Below are 17,368 nucleotides of genomic sequence, written 5' to 3'. Positions count from 1 at the left end.
AAACAAAGAAAGAGCTATAATAAAATAAAATGAAAACATTCTTTTAATAAAATGGTGAATTAACATATACGTATGTTTAAGGGTAACTAGGGGCTGGTAGTCAGAATGGGTCAAGCCGTATAGAAGACGAGAAAAAACGCGAATTTTCAATTTAAATTAATGATAATTCCCCTGTGTCTCAACCCAAAATTCTATAGTGAAACTGTAAATTAAAAAATTATCCAAATAAACTACTACTGATCGAAAATTTTGAACTGAATTTTCAATTTTTCTCTGAAATCAAAATCAAAATAATTATTACACCAAACAAAAAGATAAAATACTATGCTGTAGATAAACAAATGAATTTCGAAACGAAAAGAAATTACCACTAATATTAGTTGAGCAAACAATCTAAAAGCCAGTTCGTCTCCTGTTTTATTTATATTGAATTGCAACAGTAACCCTACTTTTTAATTGTAGACAACGGAGGGTGCAATTGGACTTCCCCTGTGCGTTCAAGTAGTCGGACTGCCTTGGCAAGAGGAGCTAGTCCTCAGAGGAATGAAAGAGATAGAAAATCGAGTTAAAAATCTACAGTCTTAATGAAAGTCACTGGAATGAGAGTTATATGATAAAGGGCTTATTTGTATTGGTTCATATTAATGATAGGGTTATTGTCTATATTGTACTGATTAATGCTACGTTCATGTAGTTATGCATGAAATTGTTCGGTTTCACTTTTGGGGGAAATAAGCTTTTGCACTTGATTCCGGATTATGAATGAGGCTTTATCTGCTGATTGCAATTTTGCATATTAGTGGCCACATCTCATCTTGGTTGGAATGAAAAGGTATTTGTGAGGAGTTTACGAAGTGACAGAAAAGACATACGTTCAGTGGGATATTTATTTTTTTAAGAAAATTTTGAAATTTTGTACTGTTGTGCTGGGCCTGACAGAGTAACAACAAGTGTACGTTTAAATAAGACTATTAGCTTTAGTGAATTAGTAAATGCTATGTTGGTACTTTTATGTATAGGCTTGTTTCGGTTCACTTTATTGAGGATTTTTTTTTTCAGTTTTTAGCAAATAGTCACATTTGCATCCGCAGGATGTAGGGAAGACCGCTCATAACTGGGAAAAAAAGTGTATCGATACCTATTGCTCCGGGATCACTTAAAATAATTTTGATTTTCTGTTTAAACGCGACAAACGCTGTTTTTACTTCCAGATAGCATTGAGAAATAAGACCGAGCACCTTTATATATTACAGTACAGACTACCTTCCTTGACATAACAATAAATTCAATCCTGTTGCTCTGGTTAGCTAAAAATCAAAATTTTGATGTTGACTCAATTTAATCATGGCTGGGTGTCGGATGCATCAGATATACGAAAGTGCTCGGTGATGCACGAAAATGCAACGTATAACACATAGGTGCGTAAATGTTGGGTTAAAGAATTGTTTTTGGTAGGGGTGTTAAAGTACGAAATCAAATAAGCTTTATATCTACGTTTTTTAATCTTCTGTAGATACTCCAGAAGGATTTAGGGGAAAGGAGGGAAGGAGGAGTCCCAGTGGATGCAAGTATGTCGTCAAGGATTAAAAAGACGTTTTTTGCTGAATTCCTTTGTTGAAAGTATTTATTAAATACCTTGAAATTTATTAATCTGTATGAAACATCCGTCAAGCTAAGAACTGTGAGTAAGCTTTCAGGTTTATTTCAAGGTCTTGTGCCGAACATGACAAAATAAAAAATATACCTGGAAAATGGGAATTTAGACTGGTTAAGTTGAGAGAAAATGCGTATGTTGCTGGTACATAGCTCAAGACTTCCTTAATCTAATAAGAATAATAAAAAGAAGGGAAATCTAAAAATAACAGCAACAATGATGGCAATCCAAATATGTGATTGAGCTACTCCTTTCCATCCGCAACGCAATTGATGGAAAAGTATTCTTTCAGTTAAATATTTGAATGGATTATTTTGATCCGAATTTCTATTCATTCTTTATTTTTTGCAATACAGTTTTTTCATTCTTTTTCAGTTCGTCAGTGGCGTCAACTCACATAATTGTATGGGGGAGGGGTAAAATGTATATATAAATCCAAAGGAGAAGCAAATGTGTCGCTTTTTAATATTTTTAATGGTAATTGAAAGATATTTTTCGGTAAAAAAAAAAGATGTGCTGATAAAATAATCTTATTTGTTAGCAATTTTTGTGAGATGAACGTCATTAAATGCTATTTTGAGATTATTTTGAAATTCTTTTGTTTATACTTTCTCGGTTTAATAGTTAAAATCATATTTGGATTTTTAACATTGTCCATGAAGCATTTTAGTTTCTGCCAAATAAATTTTCTAATCTAAAAAAGGAAAGGAGTAGTGAAAATTTGTGTTTTCAACGGTATCATCTTGGAATAGCAGATTTTTTATTTGAAAATGTAGTTTGCTGTTAAAAATTCAGATATCTAAAAGAAGAGGAAATATGTGGCTTTTCAGATTTCATAGGAGAATAGAAAGGAGAAGAAAAGGGCAATGATGCTTTGATGGTGTTGCGAAAAATAACTTACTCTAGAGAAACAGAAAGGGTTAACAGAAGCCTTTTTCTTTTGAATTATAATAAATTTGCAATACTGATGTCACTGACGTTTCCTTTTTTATGTCGTAAAATTCAATACTGTTTTCACATTGAGTTCAGTAATTGATTCTGATTTATGTGCAGTCTTAGATAACATATCACTAAACGTTTTTATTTAGCATAGGGTGATCTCTGGACTTAGGGGGGTGGGGGGGGGTTGACTGCAAATATGACAGAAGTGATGGTTGCATTTATAAAAATTATTCAGATTGACCTTTTCATTTTTTCTTCAGGAATCCTGAAATGAAAAATATTAGCATTTTTCGAGCACATTCTTTGAATTTTTTTGGTTGTGTTAAGGTGTCTGTCTTATATAGGCTGTGCAATGTTCCTTGTGTATTTGCTTATTGGACAGCTATTTATCAGGGGTGCCAATCTAAGAAAATGGTGTGGGAATATTCAGTTTTTAATGAAGATAAAAAAATTTTGTTTTTCAGAATCTGATGGAGGGAGGGGATATTTATTATTTTTTTTTCCATTTTTGTATAGGAATCCTAAAATGAAAAATATTAGTATCTTTCAAGCACATTCTTTAATTTTTTTTGTGTTGTTTTAAAGTGCCTGTCTTATATACGCTGTGCAATGTTTCTAGTGTATTTGCTTATTGGACAGCTATTTATCCTGGGTGCCAATTTAAGGAAATGGTGTGGGAATATTCAGTTTTTAATGAAGATAAACAATGATTGTTTTTCAGAATCTGATGGGGGAGGGGGATATTTATGATTTTTTCCATTTTTGGTTAGGAATCCTGAAGTGAAAACTCTTAGTTAAAATTGTTATTTTTCAAACACATCCCTTATATTTTTTGGCGGTTTAAAGTGCCTATGCTATATATGCTGTGTAACAATTTTTGCTCATTTACTAATTGGGCAGCTATTTACCAGGGGTCACCGACCCAGGAAAATGTGGGGGGGATTTCAACTTTTTAATGAAGATACACACTTTTCTTTTTCATAATCCGGTGGGGGTGGGGGGTCAGGAATCGTAAAGTAAAAACTACTCGTTAAGCTTAGCATTTAACTTGGCGGCTATTTACTTGGGGTGCCAATCCAAGGAAATGTTTGCTGAGCGATTTTCTCTTCTTTTTTTATTCTTAAAAGGAAAAAACTAAAAAAGGGCGTTATTCAAAATCTAGGGATTGTCGCCTTTGGTATTTACCTTAGAGTAAGAATTGATTGTATACTATCATCCCTACTCTATTTACGCTTTTAAATATTTGATGAAAATCAAAGGAATTATTGATATTAACAGAAGTCTTGAGAACAATTAGTTGTGCACCGTCATTACTTAGTTTTCTGATCTTTCGAGATTTTTCAAGTAATATACCTATTGATTTATCTCACTAACATTGCAGACATAATAGTTCATTCTTTCAGCTGTATTTATTCTTTTGAAATTTCTTCTTTTGAAATTTCTTAGATTAGAAATAATAATTGAAAAATATGTCGGTTGTAAACACCTTTATAGATTTCAATTGTTATCTACTGGCTGATTAATAGTAAGGGATTTTATTGCTGAATGTTTTTTTTAAACATTTTTTTTTTCATGGAAAGATTTTGTCTGTTATGTGCATATGTGCACACTTTCCTTTTGTTAGGAAATAATCATATATAACCTAGGTTTAATTAAAATTTGGAACGGAAGATGCAAATAGGTGCAACTGAAAATAAATATTCCTTTTGTGTTGATATATCGAATGTATGGCTTTCAATTCAGGAAATTCAGCCATTTACAAGTTTAGTCATTTATCAATCCGCTCGTGCCTACTTTGCGAACAGAGTAAGGAGTTTCTCAATTGTTTAAGAAACGGCAAGTTTGAATTTGCTTTTTTTATAGAACGTTTACTGTTTTTAGATCTTTTCTCTAACTAATAGTCAAGGGTGTATCCAGGATTTTTGTTCTGGGGGGAGGGGGTTCCAAAAAAAATCAGAAAATTGTTTTTATGCATTTATTACATTTTTACGAGTCATCTAAATTTCAAGTGGAGGTTCAAACTCCGTAACCCCCCTTGGCAATAGTATATTCCTAGAGTCTACTTTGTTTAGATTCAAAAAAAAAGTTTGACATATGCACATTTTTAGACAATTTACTTTATGAAAACATTCACATTCCCCTGTTTTCCACTTTTAACCGTTAAGTTATTTTGCCCTGCTTTATTAGAAGAAAAATTGTCAAGAAGTCTTCCAATAACCATTATTTGATTAATTTTATTCATGGTTAATTTTGGTAGGTGTTTGCTCAGTAGCCAAGCATTTCGACGTGAATACATTATACAGATTGATTCTACTATTTTACTTATTGATATTTTTGGGTCAAAAAGGAAAGGAAATTGTCTAGTTCTTTATGCAATTTTAAAGTATTGCCAGTTTGAGCTTTTTCCAGTGCAGCTTTGTTTTTGAATATTCGCATTCCGTTAATTGTTATGTAGGCTATATTGAAATTGAATAATACAAAATTAAATGTTTTATAAATGTGTTCGTACATTACCGTATATATTTCAATGTCATACACAATAATTGTACTGATCAAATAGAATTGATACTTTTGTTGTCATGTGATGCAAAATTGCTTCCCCACGAATGGATGATTTTGAGACCAGAACCCTATGTTTAGTAAAAAAAAAAAAAAAAAAAAACGGTTTATTAACTTAATTTCTTCCTTGGCTGCCAGCATTACAGGGGGTGGCAAATCGATTTACACGGTAGTTACCTTGGGCATATGCAGGGCTAATGAGAGCCAAGATTGGACCAAGGGCTAGATTTCTTCCTATCCTCCCTCGCTCTCTTTTTCAGTTTTTATCTTAAGCAGTACAGTACCAATAGTTATAAATATAATAGGTTATTGCCGTGGCTATGTGTATTGAAGCTGTAAACTGCAATCTATATTCTCCTGCCCCTTCTCTGTGATTAAATTTTTCGGTTGTATACTATAGCAGATAAAATTCTCACATTTTCAATAGCTCAGGCCTTTTTCTTGAGCCCAGAAATTCACATATAAACTCCCACCCATCCCCTATACCTTCATTGTTAACAAAAGGTAAACAGTCTCTATCCAACTCTTGATTACATATACAAAGCTCATCCTTATAGAAAGTTAGCATAAATGCTGTTCCAACCAAGATGTTTTACTAAACTTGATATAATGCTAATTTTTTTTTAAGACCATAACTGCCAAGGGCGGATCTAAAGCAAAATCTTGCGGGGGGGGGAATATGACAAGGGCGCCAATAATTGACGAAATTGACAAGTATATAAAAAAGTGAAAACACAGAAAAAGAACGGCGCCTGAAAAATCTTAGGGCCCGGGGCCCCCCTTCCCTGGATCCACTAGTAGTGGCTAATTCTCGAAAAAATCGTAGAAAATTTTCAGCATTTAATGGTTTGAATAAACTTGATATTATGTTGATTTTACTCTTTTTAGGACCATGGCTGCTTCTCAGAAAGATTATAGAAGCCATATAATTTAAACACCGTTTAGTCTTTCTAGAAAAAATACATTAATACTGTTTCAACCAATACGTTTTAGTAATCTTGATATTATACTAATTCTAATCTTTAACACGGTGTCTGCTTCTCAGAAAGATTGTTGAAGTCCTTCAGTTTAAACACCATTCAGTATTTATAGAAAAAAAAATACACAATACTGTTTGAACCACTTCGTTTTAGCTCAAAAATTGTTGAGCTAAATTGCACCCGAGGTGACTGGAAAGTTTTCACTGCATCCAAATATGATGCTCACGCACTAGAGAATGCGCTTCGTAGCTCTAACAGCTCCATTAGCGCTAAGGTTAAAAGTCCGTCTCACTTTGGAATAATTAAACGTGTTTCAAATGATATGGCTTCTGATGACGCCGAGTTTCTTGTGCCAAATTATAGTGAAGCAAAGTAAAGTGTCTCAACCAGATCTTTGAGGCTGAAATTTGAAACGAAAGGATATTTATTACGAGCAATGGAGTTCTTATTAGTGATCGGTGTCGAACGATTCCCCATTCAACAGTTTTCGTTTCTACCCCTTCGATGCTATAATGGCCAATCTTACGGACATATTTCAAGTACATACATAAACGAAATTTGTTGTTCCGTCTTTGGAGAAAAAGGTCACGGAAGCTCTAAAAAAGCCCCCTGCCAGAAACCGCCAAAATCTGCTCTTTGCAAATCAGACAGCCTTCCATGTTACAGTTACAAATGCCGTATTGCACAGGCTCTGCTGAAAGGTAAATCTAATTCAAAATGAGATTCAGATGCCGAATTTTGTCGTGGAACACTAATGGAAAAGTTCGATCGAATCCAAATTGTTTCGCAGTTCTGGCAGTCCCATGAGCAAGTTCTGATTAAGGAGCATTTCTTTTCAGAAGACTGCCAAGACCGGTTACCACTATTTTTATCTTCTCTTTCGGAGTGCAATTGTGAGACCGAGAGGGAAAGACCATCTGGTGGTCTCGCCAAGCTATCCCGATTCCGCTGCAAGGTGTTAACAGAGACTGATTACTTTATTGTCGCTAAGCTTGAACATCATGTAGTAAGAAATGTTTATCTGCCTACAAATTATAGCAACGAACAGTCTGATTCACGGTTTGCGTCCACTTGCAAGCATCTAGGCAGTTTTCTCAAAAAGTTTGTCCCTAAACCTGTTATCATCAGTGGAGATTTTAATGTAGATATAATTAACACAGTGTCTCCCTGACCACAAATCTTTTGGAGCTGCGTTCCTCCCGACTATTGTGTATGACCTTCAACTTCAACTTTTCTTTATTCAATTTAAAAAGACAAAAACAATATTATGCCCCAACAGAGAGCAGAGCTCGTAAGGCTGGGACAGTGCAAAAACATCAACATCTCATCGTAATAATGATTCGAAAATTTAACACGGCAAAAGACAAACAAAATAGAAAAAACTCATAAAAGAGAAGTAACAAGGATAGGTAAATAAATAAATATCGGGCAGAAGGGGCGTGGGAGGCCATCCCAGACACAGGGACACGAAAACAAAACACACAAATAAGAAGATCAAATAATCTAAATTTCCATCATCAATGGCGAATAATCAAAATTTTAGCAAACAATCTTTAATATTTGCTTTTTTAAATTTAGTTGAGATTTTTGGGATGGATCAAACAGAATTTTATCAATCAGCTTATAATTGTTAGCAATGAAGGGCCTAAGATTGACAACTTTTCATACATTGAGCCGCTTTCCTCAACTTCTAACTTAGACCGTGTTGTTGCTTCGTTTGGTAGTCACGAGGTCAAAGTTTTAAAAGAATGATTCTATTCTAAAAAGAATGATACTTATATTAAAAAGACACGCTTATAATGATCAACAAAATTAGCTAGCTGGAGACAAGATAAGGCAGAGGGGGAATATTTCTCACTATTAATAACCTTATTCCAGGAGCCCTTATCGGTGGGGCCGGGCCATACATTTAAGCGTGCTCTCTTCAGACTGGCCTTATATTCAAGTTTACACTTTTATTTTTACAGAGAACACAGCTCCGGACGATGGTCGGTCACATGATATCTACATACGTAGCCAAAATTTGGCTTTTTGCTTAGCACGTTTTACTTCAGGATCAACGTTCCAATTAGGCTTCCTAGTACCAATCCGAACTTTATCCACAGGCACTGCAGCTTTGGAAGCTGATTTAAGGCGATGGACAATTTGATAATAATAGCAATTTAGGTCAACTCCACTTGAAGGCGAGGAAACCGAAGTTTGCAGCAGGTGATATGGCACTTTTATGGTCGACAGTAAAGCAGTTAGCGTAGCAAGGTATAGGGGAACATTAGCACGATTCCAGTTCAATTTCGTATGCCCCTTCGGCTGAGCCGAAAGTGTTTTGCCAGATAGCTCCCAGGACAAATTACAGCTAAGAATAAGGTGATCGTCATCAATCTACTCTTCGTCCGCTCTGACAGTCGATGGTAATAAGTTGGAACTGGAAGTGATCCCGATTCGATTTTTAACAGCCTCTGTTATGAATATACGTGAATGGGAGGCTCTTATCTGCAATGTGAAATCTGCTTGGAAGTGACTCTAGCAAGATGGTTGACCTGTCGGAGGTACCAAGAATGTCACAGTTAAGGTCGCCAGCTAAAACCCAATTTAGGTTTTCTTTAAACGTAGACTTTTAAATAGAGACTTTAAGCTGGAGCAACATTTAGCGAAAGATGTGAACGATGATATAGAACGTCGATCGCAAGGTAAGTAAGCGTTTATAAAGGCAGTACTGTCACATTGAATCGCTAAGATGTTATGATTACAATGAATCACAGAGGGCTTTGATTGGGAACGGAAGAAAATTGCTAGACCACCGGAAGGGCGGCCTCTAGTTTTCTTGGCCTCTTGCAAAACAAAATGGTGGACAGAAGATCGCTTTAGGCAAAAGATGTTCTTGCAGGAACACTATGTCATGGACTAATAATTCATGAATTAACAAGTCTTTGTCTTTTGTGCCGTTAATGTTGAGGGAAGGAAAACTTAAAATAGTGGCATTTTGGAGCAGAGTTCAGAGCGCGTTTGATCACTAGGCAATTCATACTCTAGGAAACATGAGCTTCGCCGCAGTTGGCACATTTCGGAGCCTCTAGGCAAGGATTGTTTTTAGTATTGGAATGGCATCCAGAACATTTAGAGCACTTCATCTCATTTGGGGCACATGGGCAGTGAGCTAACGAATGATGGATACTTTGGCATCTAAGACACCGTCTGGGCAGTTCTTTGTATTCCGATATTTTAAATGACTCGTAACCAATGCGCAGACTTGTAGCGATGGCAGGTTTTAGTCCAGCGGAATCAAGGAACTCTAAACGGAATGTATGAGAAGAGCCGACCTGCGTGGCTTCAACAAGACCATGAATAGCGGAGATGAGTATACTGCTGGAAACACTATCGGGAATTCCTCTAATTACTCCAAGAGGTTTACGATCGATCACTTTAGCAAGAATATTTGTCTGCTCGCAACAGCAGATGTGGCAAGAGAATTGGCGGAAGCTTTATCCCGCATGACAACAACCCATTTTTTCCTTATCGTATCGGACTTTACCGACATAATTCCGTCATGACCGGCGACAGAATCAAGCTTTTCCTTGTGAGAAACGGGGTCTCTTAGTTCTGGAGACGGATGTTTAAGAAGGATGGCGCACGAGGGTTTGCGATTGGTAGCCTTACTATCTGAGACCAAAGAACTATTTATAGACGTTGCTAGACTATTGAGGTGAGCAAGGGATTTTAGCTGATCAAGGCACTGGCTGACTTTGTCGGTAAGGATAGAATAAACTGACGCCGGAATACTGGGGACTTCATAGGGATATTTAATCACGAACTTTGGAATACCGATATTTTCTGCAGAACAGCGAGAAAGAGTGGCGACAACGTCCGAATGAACTATTCTTAGCACTGGGTCCCGAACGACGAGGTATAGGCTCATTTGGGAAGCAATTGCTATATAAAAGTTTCTTAGCGCCAAGAACGTCATCATAAGGGAAAAAATCACTAGCGTATTTCACAATCAACTGATGGTCTAGCCCCTCATCGAGATTGTGCTGAACAAAGTTCAAAACTGGGCAATAATAAACAGTACTGGTATTCCAATTGTCCATGATAAGCAAATTTCACTCACGACTGGGCATCAGTCCAAAAACAACTAAGAAAAAAAGGTATATCCACAGAGAAGTTCTCGATAAACACAATTATGAAATGATCCGCACTGGCTGAATGAATAAAATGGGAAGAAATAATAACTTATCTTTGTGTGGGGCAAGTAATCCAGTAATTTGCAAGTAATCCAAGTATTTCAATGCACGACTCAGATGACAGTAGTGCTGAATACTAACTCAGAGCCACAATCCATAAATAATCCTTAAGCAATAATCACATATAGGTTTATAAATTTGTCTAACAAGTTTCAATTACAAGTTCAAAAGTATTTCACTCGTTATTTATTCCGAACAGGTACAGAGTTAATCCGGCTTAAATTCAATTAGTTGTTCACTGGTCAAATACCAAAAGAGAACTGTGTGAACTTACTGTTACTTTGATACTGTCTCTACTTTGATAATTTGATTTACTGACTTGCAACGCGTTGATTTACGGGGCAAGGTCTGTAAGTTATGCAAGCTGCTTATTAATACTTTGATACTTCCTTTACTTTGATGCTTTGTTTACGTTGATACTTTCTTTATTTTGATACCTTGTTACTTCGATATTGTTACTTTGATACTAGTTTTGATACTTTGATGAAACTTCGATGTCGAAAATAAAATTGATTTTAAAATGGGGTATTTTGAAAAACTTGAAACTTTTGCAATCAAATCGAACAGAAATTAATTTTCCGAAAAAGAAATTTGCAAAGAAAAGCAAAGGTCACATTAGAATTAAGAACAGCAGAGGAAATTCCTGTAACAGTTACAACTCGATAGGACCAGAAATTACTATTAAAAAACAAATGAAACCCAGAACGAACAGAAATTAAATAAGCAATTATAGCAAACAAACATAGAACGGATACTAATATAAATGAATAAATAAATCTTAAAACGAGTAAAACTTGAATTAAATATGCAACTCAAGATGAAGACAAACAAAAATCATTGCAGACAAGAGTTTGACTACTGCCCCCTTCCCTAACTGTAGTTAAATAAAAAAAAACAAGTTTATTAAATGAAAGTAAGGAGCGACATTAAAACGAACAGAAATTACTCCGTATATGAAAGGGGCTTTTCCTTCTCAACGCCCCGCTCTTTACGCTAAAGTTTGACTCTTTCTCTTAACTCTACATTTTAAAACAGTAAAATACTTTAGCGTAAAGAGCGGGGCGTTGAGAAGGAAAAGCCCCTTTCATATACGGAGTAATTTCTGTTCGTTTTAAGTTTTAATGTCGCTCCTTACTTTCATTTAAAAAACTTGTTTTTTTTTATTTAATTTCTGAACGTTTTTGAATCAATGCATGTTTTGATTTTGGCTATCCGCAGAGGAATAATTAAAACGAAATTTGTATATTTATTTTTTTTGGCTATATGGCTTTCTCATAACTTTGCTCGAATGATTTTGAGAAAAAAAGAGCGGGGGAGGAAGCCTAGTTGCCCTCCGATTTTCGGTTAATTAAAAAGGCAACTAGAACTTTTAATTTTTACGAATCTTTTTATAAGCAAAAGATATACGTAACTTATAAATTAGCTTACGTAAAGAACTTTTGTATTCTCATGTTTTTATTACATATATGAGGGGGTTCGCCCCCTCGTCAGTACCTCACTCTTTACACTAAAGCTTAAATTTTGTCCCAATTCATTAAGAATGACCCCTGAATCACAAAAGCTGCAGAATAAATAGTTGAAATTACTAAAAATACTTTAGCGTAAAGAGCGAGGTATTAGGAGGAGGTGAGCCTCTTATATGGATAATAATTTCTGTTCGCTTTAAGTTTTAATGCTGCTGCTTACTTCCAGCTGAAAAAAAGCTTTTTCATATTTATTTTTTCATTGATTTTTTTTTAAGTAATGCTAGTAAATCCTGCGCTCTCTTCATGGAAATCTTCTTCCCCCATGACAAATTCCTCGATGGAAAGTTCTCCCAGCATATTCCCCTCTTCTCAACCCTGCCTCCAACCAAAAAACCCTCCTGAAAACGCCTGTACACTTCCCAATAACCATTACTATATGTAAGCACTGGTCAAAGTTTTGAACTTGTAACCCATCTCACGGGGACTGTGGGGGAGTAAGTCGTCCCCAAAGACATAGTTATAAGGTTTTTCGATTACGCTGAATAAAATGGCTATCTCAGAATTTGACTTTGAATCCGTTCACTTTGACTTTGAATTCAGAATTGATCCGTTGACTTTGGGAAAATAATTAGCGTGGGAGGGGGCCTAGGTGCCCTCCAATTTTTCGGTCACTTAAAAAGGGAAGTAGAACTTTTCATTCCGTTAGAATGAGCCCTCTTGCAACATTCTAGGACAACTGGGTCGATACGATCACCCCTGGGGAAAAAAAACAACAAAAAAAAACAAACAAACAAATAAACACGCATCCGTGATCTGCCTTCTGGCAAAAAATATAAAATTCCACATTTTTGTAGATAGGATCTTGAAACTTCTACAGTAGGGTTCTCTGATACGCTGAATCTGATGGTGTGATTTTCGTTAAGATTCTATGACTTGTAGGGGGTGTTTCCCGCGCGCGTAAGTCATTACGCGCCATATTAGTTACGCGCAATTGTAGTAGTGTCCCTGTGTCCCACCTGTGATATATATATATATATATATATATATATATATATATATATATATATATATATATATATATATATATATATATATATATATATATATATATATATATTCACAGGGACACTACTACAATTATTATACAAAATTATGTATTATGTATACAAAATACAGGGACCCTATTTTCTAAAATAACGCAAATTTTCTCAGGCTCTTAACTTTTGATGGGTAAGACTAAACGTGATGAAACTATATATTTAAAATCAGCATTAAAATGCGATTCTTTTGATGTAGCCATTGGTACCGAAATTCTATTTTTTAGAGTTTTGGTTACTATTGAGCCGGGTCGCTCCTTACTACAGTTCGTTACCACGAACTGTTTGAAACTCTAAGGCCTACTGCGTCATTGGCGCTTTAATGAAAATTATATGTGTTTTGAACTGCCTTGGAAAGAACTAATAAAATTAAACTGAATATTTGATGTATTAAGATATTTGTTGCTGAAACCTCACCACTTCAAGAATTTATTTTGCTTTAATTTTCATTTATTTTCAATGTTGTGATAAATGCAAAAGCGATTATTTGTAATATAACTCGTTTCAAACAGTCCGTCGTACTGAGCTGTAAGTAAGGAGTGACGCGACTCAGAAGTAGCTGAAACTAAAAAAAAGCACTATTTTGATGTCAATAGACAAAACGAAAGAATCAACTTATTATGCTGATTTCAAATATATTAGATTCATCAAGTTTAGTGTTACCCATCAAAAGCTACGAGCCTAAAAAAAATTGCCTGATTTTCGAGAAAGGGGAGAATCATCCTCTAAAGCTCAAGAATTCCTTCATGAAAATTACACCATCAGATCAGCTTATCAGAGAATTCTACTGTAAATGTTTCAAGCTCCTATATACAAATACGAGGAATTTTGCATTTTTTACCCGAAGAAAGATCCCGGATGCGTGTCTATTGTCTTTTTTTCGTTTGTTTTTCCCCATTGATAATCATATCAAATCAACTCCTAGAAGATCAGGAGAGGCATCATTTGATCAGAAATCAAACTTTCTTGTGTACTTATTAAGTGACCAAGAAACTGGAGGGCAGGTAGCCTCATGGCAGCTCCTACGTCCCTTTTTTGTTCAAAGACGACTGGTCAAAATTTTGGGGTGGCCATTTCGCTCAGCATAGTTTAAAAATTCAGCAGCCGTCTCTTTGGGAAACATTTGACCCTCACAGGCCCTGGGGAAAGAGTTGTACGCCAAAAAATTTACTCATTGTTTAAGTATAAAATTTTTGCGACGATGGAATTGTCAGAAAGGGATTCTATAGGGAAGGAGAGGTTTCTTGCGTGGGAGTAACTTTCTACGGAGGAGTTTCTCGTGACGGGAGGGAATTTTTCAAAAAGAGGGATTTACTGATATTATTTAAAAAACGATCAGAAATTAAATTAAAAAAAATTCAACTGAAAGTAAGGAGTAACATGAAAAACTAATAAAAAACAGAAATAATTTCAAATTATTTCGTATATAGTTGGTTTATTTGCACCAGTTTTATCGATATATGTTAGATAAGCTGGGAAGTAATTTTTTTCGTTTTAAGTTTCAACTTTGCTACGTACTTCCCTAAGGAAAATCTTTTTTTTTAAATAAATCTTTGCCGGTTTTGAACAAAAATTACAAAGAAGGTACAAATTCATGATTGAAAAAATACAACACTTGATACCGATACCAGCGATACCAAATATGCCCGATACCGACACGCACGATACCGATACGACCAACACCGATGCGCTCGATACCTCATACAGGTCTTTCTCCAGGAGCTATGGAGGGTCATCTCATCACTAAAAGCATATTTATTGACTTTTGAACTATCTCGAGCAATCGGGCCGTCTCAAAATTTTGTTTGAACGACTTCGGAGGAGGGGACACAGAGAGAGGGGGGCTAGCTGCCTTACGATCTTTTTGGTCACTTAAAAAGGGCACTAGCAATTTTAATTTCCACTCGAATGAGCCATTAGACATCTCTCTTTGATGTTCTGGTAGCCTGCTAGTCCTGCTAATGTTGCTGTAGCCTGCTGGTACAGTATCCTCCAGTAAAGGGTTTTGGACCATTATTATTACAATGGTACTGTTTTATACTTCTAAGCTTTTCTAGTTAGGAAATGGCACCAAAAATGTTGTTTTTGGGGCTCTATTGCACTCAAGAAAGGTAGAATTGACAAAAAGCTCCTAGATTAATGGGATAGCTTTCAAATAAGCCACTGAACATCTTTCTAAGAAGTCTTGGTAGGTCACTACCGCTAGCTTTTCCACTTAAGACATGGCGCTAAAATTGCCATGTTAAGTGCCATATGGAACTTGCAGATAGTGGAATTTATAAAGTTAACCCGTAGATATGGGAAATAGCCTTGAAATAAGTTGTTAAACATCTCTATATGATGTTTTGGTAACCTGCTAGCCCTAAATAAAAGAGACACCTCAGCGCTACCGATGCAAACAAGTGATATTCCTTGTTGTCCATGGTAAAAGACTGCAATTTCCCTATTAAAGGTTATCAACAATTTTGATTGTAATGGTGCAGTTTTTGTTTCAATCTGACGCAATTTTTAAGAAGTTTCAGGCTTTTTTAAAATTAACATACATTTCTTTTCGTAATAAACTTTTGCTTTTAAGATAAATCGTAACTTTTAACTTTTTGTTACTATGGGCTGGGGCTCACTCTTTAATAGGATGCAACTTGTGTTTCATAATGCTTCTGTTCCTTTTTGAGAAGGTTAGGGGGGTAGAGTTGCTTTCAAGGTATGGTTTTTATATCTGTCTCGTTCCCTATCAACTAGAATTCAGATACTTCGGATATCGATATTTATTTTAAAGATAAAAATTACAAAGTGCTTTAAAAAGTTCACCAGTAGCCAAGTCCACGGCCATAGCCGTAGCCACCGTAAAATGGACTATAAATGCCTCTATATAATCCAACCCCGTAAGATCCATAGAGTCCACCAAAGCCAAGTCCAGCGCCATAGCCAAAACCATAGCTTGGAAGGAATGATTCACTTCCTTGGATGTCTGTGGCCTCCTTTTTTTCTTCTGCTTGTGCGCAGAAAGCAACTGCTAAAAGGGCAAGGAAAACCTAAAAAAACAAAAATAAATTAATAAAGACTTAAATATTACAAGTTTTTTTGCAATAAATTACTAACATAATTATCTTTTCATGTATAAATTAACACCGTTTAACTGGAAACAGTCCTACTGTTTGTTCCATTGTTTCTAAAAAAAAAATTCGAAAATAACCCCTAGACAAAAGAAAGTTTTATGTTTTCTAAATAAATATTAATTAAATTAATCACGTAAAAATACATGGTTATGTGGGAAATAGTCCACATGTGCTACTGTAGATTGATATAAAAAGGGCTTCATTTGGTAGCGATTATCTCATCTAGTTCAGTAGAACACGTTTGAACTTCCAATTTCATCAGTCGAAGCAATGGAAGATTTCTGAGGAATAAATTTTTTTGCAAATTTTTAAATAGCTGTCTAAATTTTCTAATTCATAATGAAGAGCAGCTTCAAACAAAAACCAGACAGAAGTGTACAAAGTGATATCAGTAACACTTTAAGTACGACATTTTATTTAAACTTTTTTAGTGATTGACAATCTTGGAGGTTTTTCCAATGTCATTTGATCGTTTTTGAGAAAAAAATTCAGATCATTCTAAGGTGGCACTCCTTCATCATTTTAAGGGGACACTAAAACTCGGAATTTCTGGTATTATTACCCTTCTACCGCTTCTTGTCACCATAAGCTAAATATAGTCATCCCTGCCCTACAAAGCCCCAATCCCAATTATTATGTTTCTAAGGATAGTTGCATTCGTTTGCGTTTAATCTAAATTAGGTATATTAAATTTCGGGAAATGGGTTTCGTTGCCGTTGCCCCAATTTTAGAAAAAATTTCTCAGCTTCAGTAGAGTCATTCAAGTTTCGTTGCATCAACCATTGTTTGAGTATATACCTTTTGATAGTTTGAACCGGAGCATGAACAATGTTAGCTGTAAGACGACAGATGGCAATGAAATGTAGCTTTTTCATCAATTGCCTTTGCCCGTTGTCTACATCCTTTGGTTTAATCAAAGCAGCAATTTGAAAAGCACTTAGTCCTTCTGTGAAAAATTTTGGAAAGGAAAACATTCAACGTATGAATTTGATATATTCAGAGAAGAAAAAGGAAACTGAAGCAACTTTCAAAGTCAGGAATTCAAAATTGCATTCGCAGTAGGATCGAAAAAAGAAAGACTTACAAAAATTTTCATCATTTTGGGCTGTTTTAGATGACCGAGCTTCTTAGTAAACTTATTTAGTTTTGATGAAGAAATAGTATTTCGCAGGTGCTTATATTCAAAAATGCTAATTCTTTGAGACCTTGAGGCATACGCAACGTTAATTTGTTTACCAAAAGGGTTAAAGAACTTGAGAAAAAAATGTCCATTATTGCATTCAATTGTATTTTCAGGATTTGGAAAATCTTCAGGA

At 35.3% G+C, this 17,368-nt stretch overlaps 2 protein-coding genes across 2 annotated transcripts in view; one reads left to right on the top strand and one right to left on the bottom strand.

Moving 5' to 3' along the window:
- The window catches only part of LOC136033214 (fatty acid amide hydrolase 1-like), a 62,551-nt gene extending 61,656 nt beyond the window's left edge, over positions 1 to 895 (top strand). Inside the window, exon 10 of the mRNA XM_065713922.1 lies at positions 463 to 895. Coding sequence (XP_065569994.1) covers positions 463 to 585 — 123 coding nt within the window. The 3' untranslated portion in view covers positions 586 to 895. The remainder of the gene's footprint in view (positions 1 to 462) is intronic.
- A 14,788-nt stretch (positions 896 to 15,683) lies between these two features.
- On the bottom strand, positions 15,684 to 17,224 carry LOC136033389 (neuropeptide-like protein 29). The gene is made up of 2 exons (XM_065714171.1): positions 17,137 to 17,224; positions 15,684 to 15,968 (listed from the first exon to the last, which is right to left on the bottom strand). The coding sequence occupies exons 1-2, from the start codon at positions 17,149 to 17,151 to the stop codon at positions 15,741 to 15,743; spliced, it is 243 nt and encodes an 80-aa protein (XP_065570243.1). The 5' UTR covers positions 17,152 to 17,224; the 3' UTR covers positions 15,684 to 15,740.
- Positions 17,225 to 17,368: the final 144 nt, after the last annotated feature.

This window comes from Artemia franciscana, chromosome 11, assembly GCF_032884065.1.
Source record: "Artemia franciscana chromosome 11, ASM3288406v1, whole genome shotgun sequence".
Lineage (NCBI taxonomy): Eukaryota > Metazoa > Arthropoda > Branchiopoda > Anostraca > Artemiidae > Artemia > Artemia franciscana.
The sequence above is the reverse complement of the archived record's forward strand: the minus strand, read 5'-3'. Positions and strand labels throughout refer to the sequence as shown.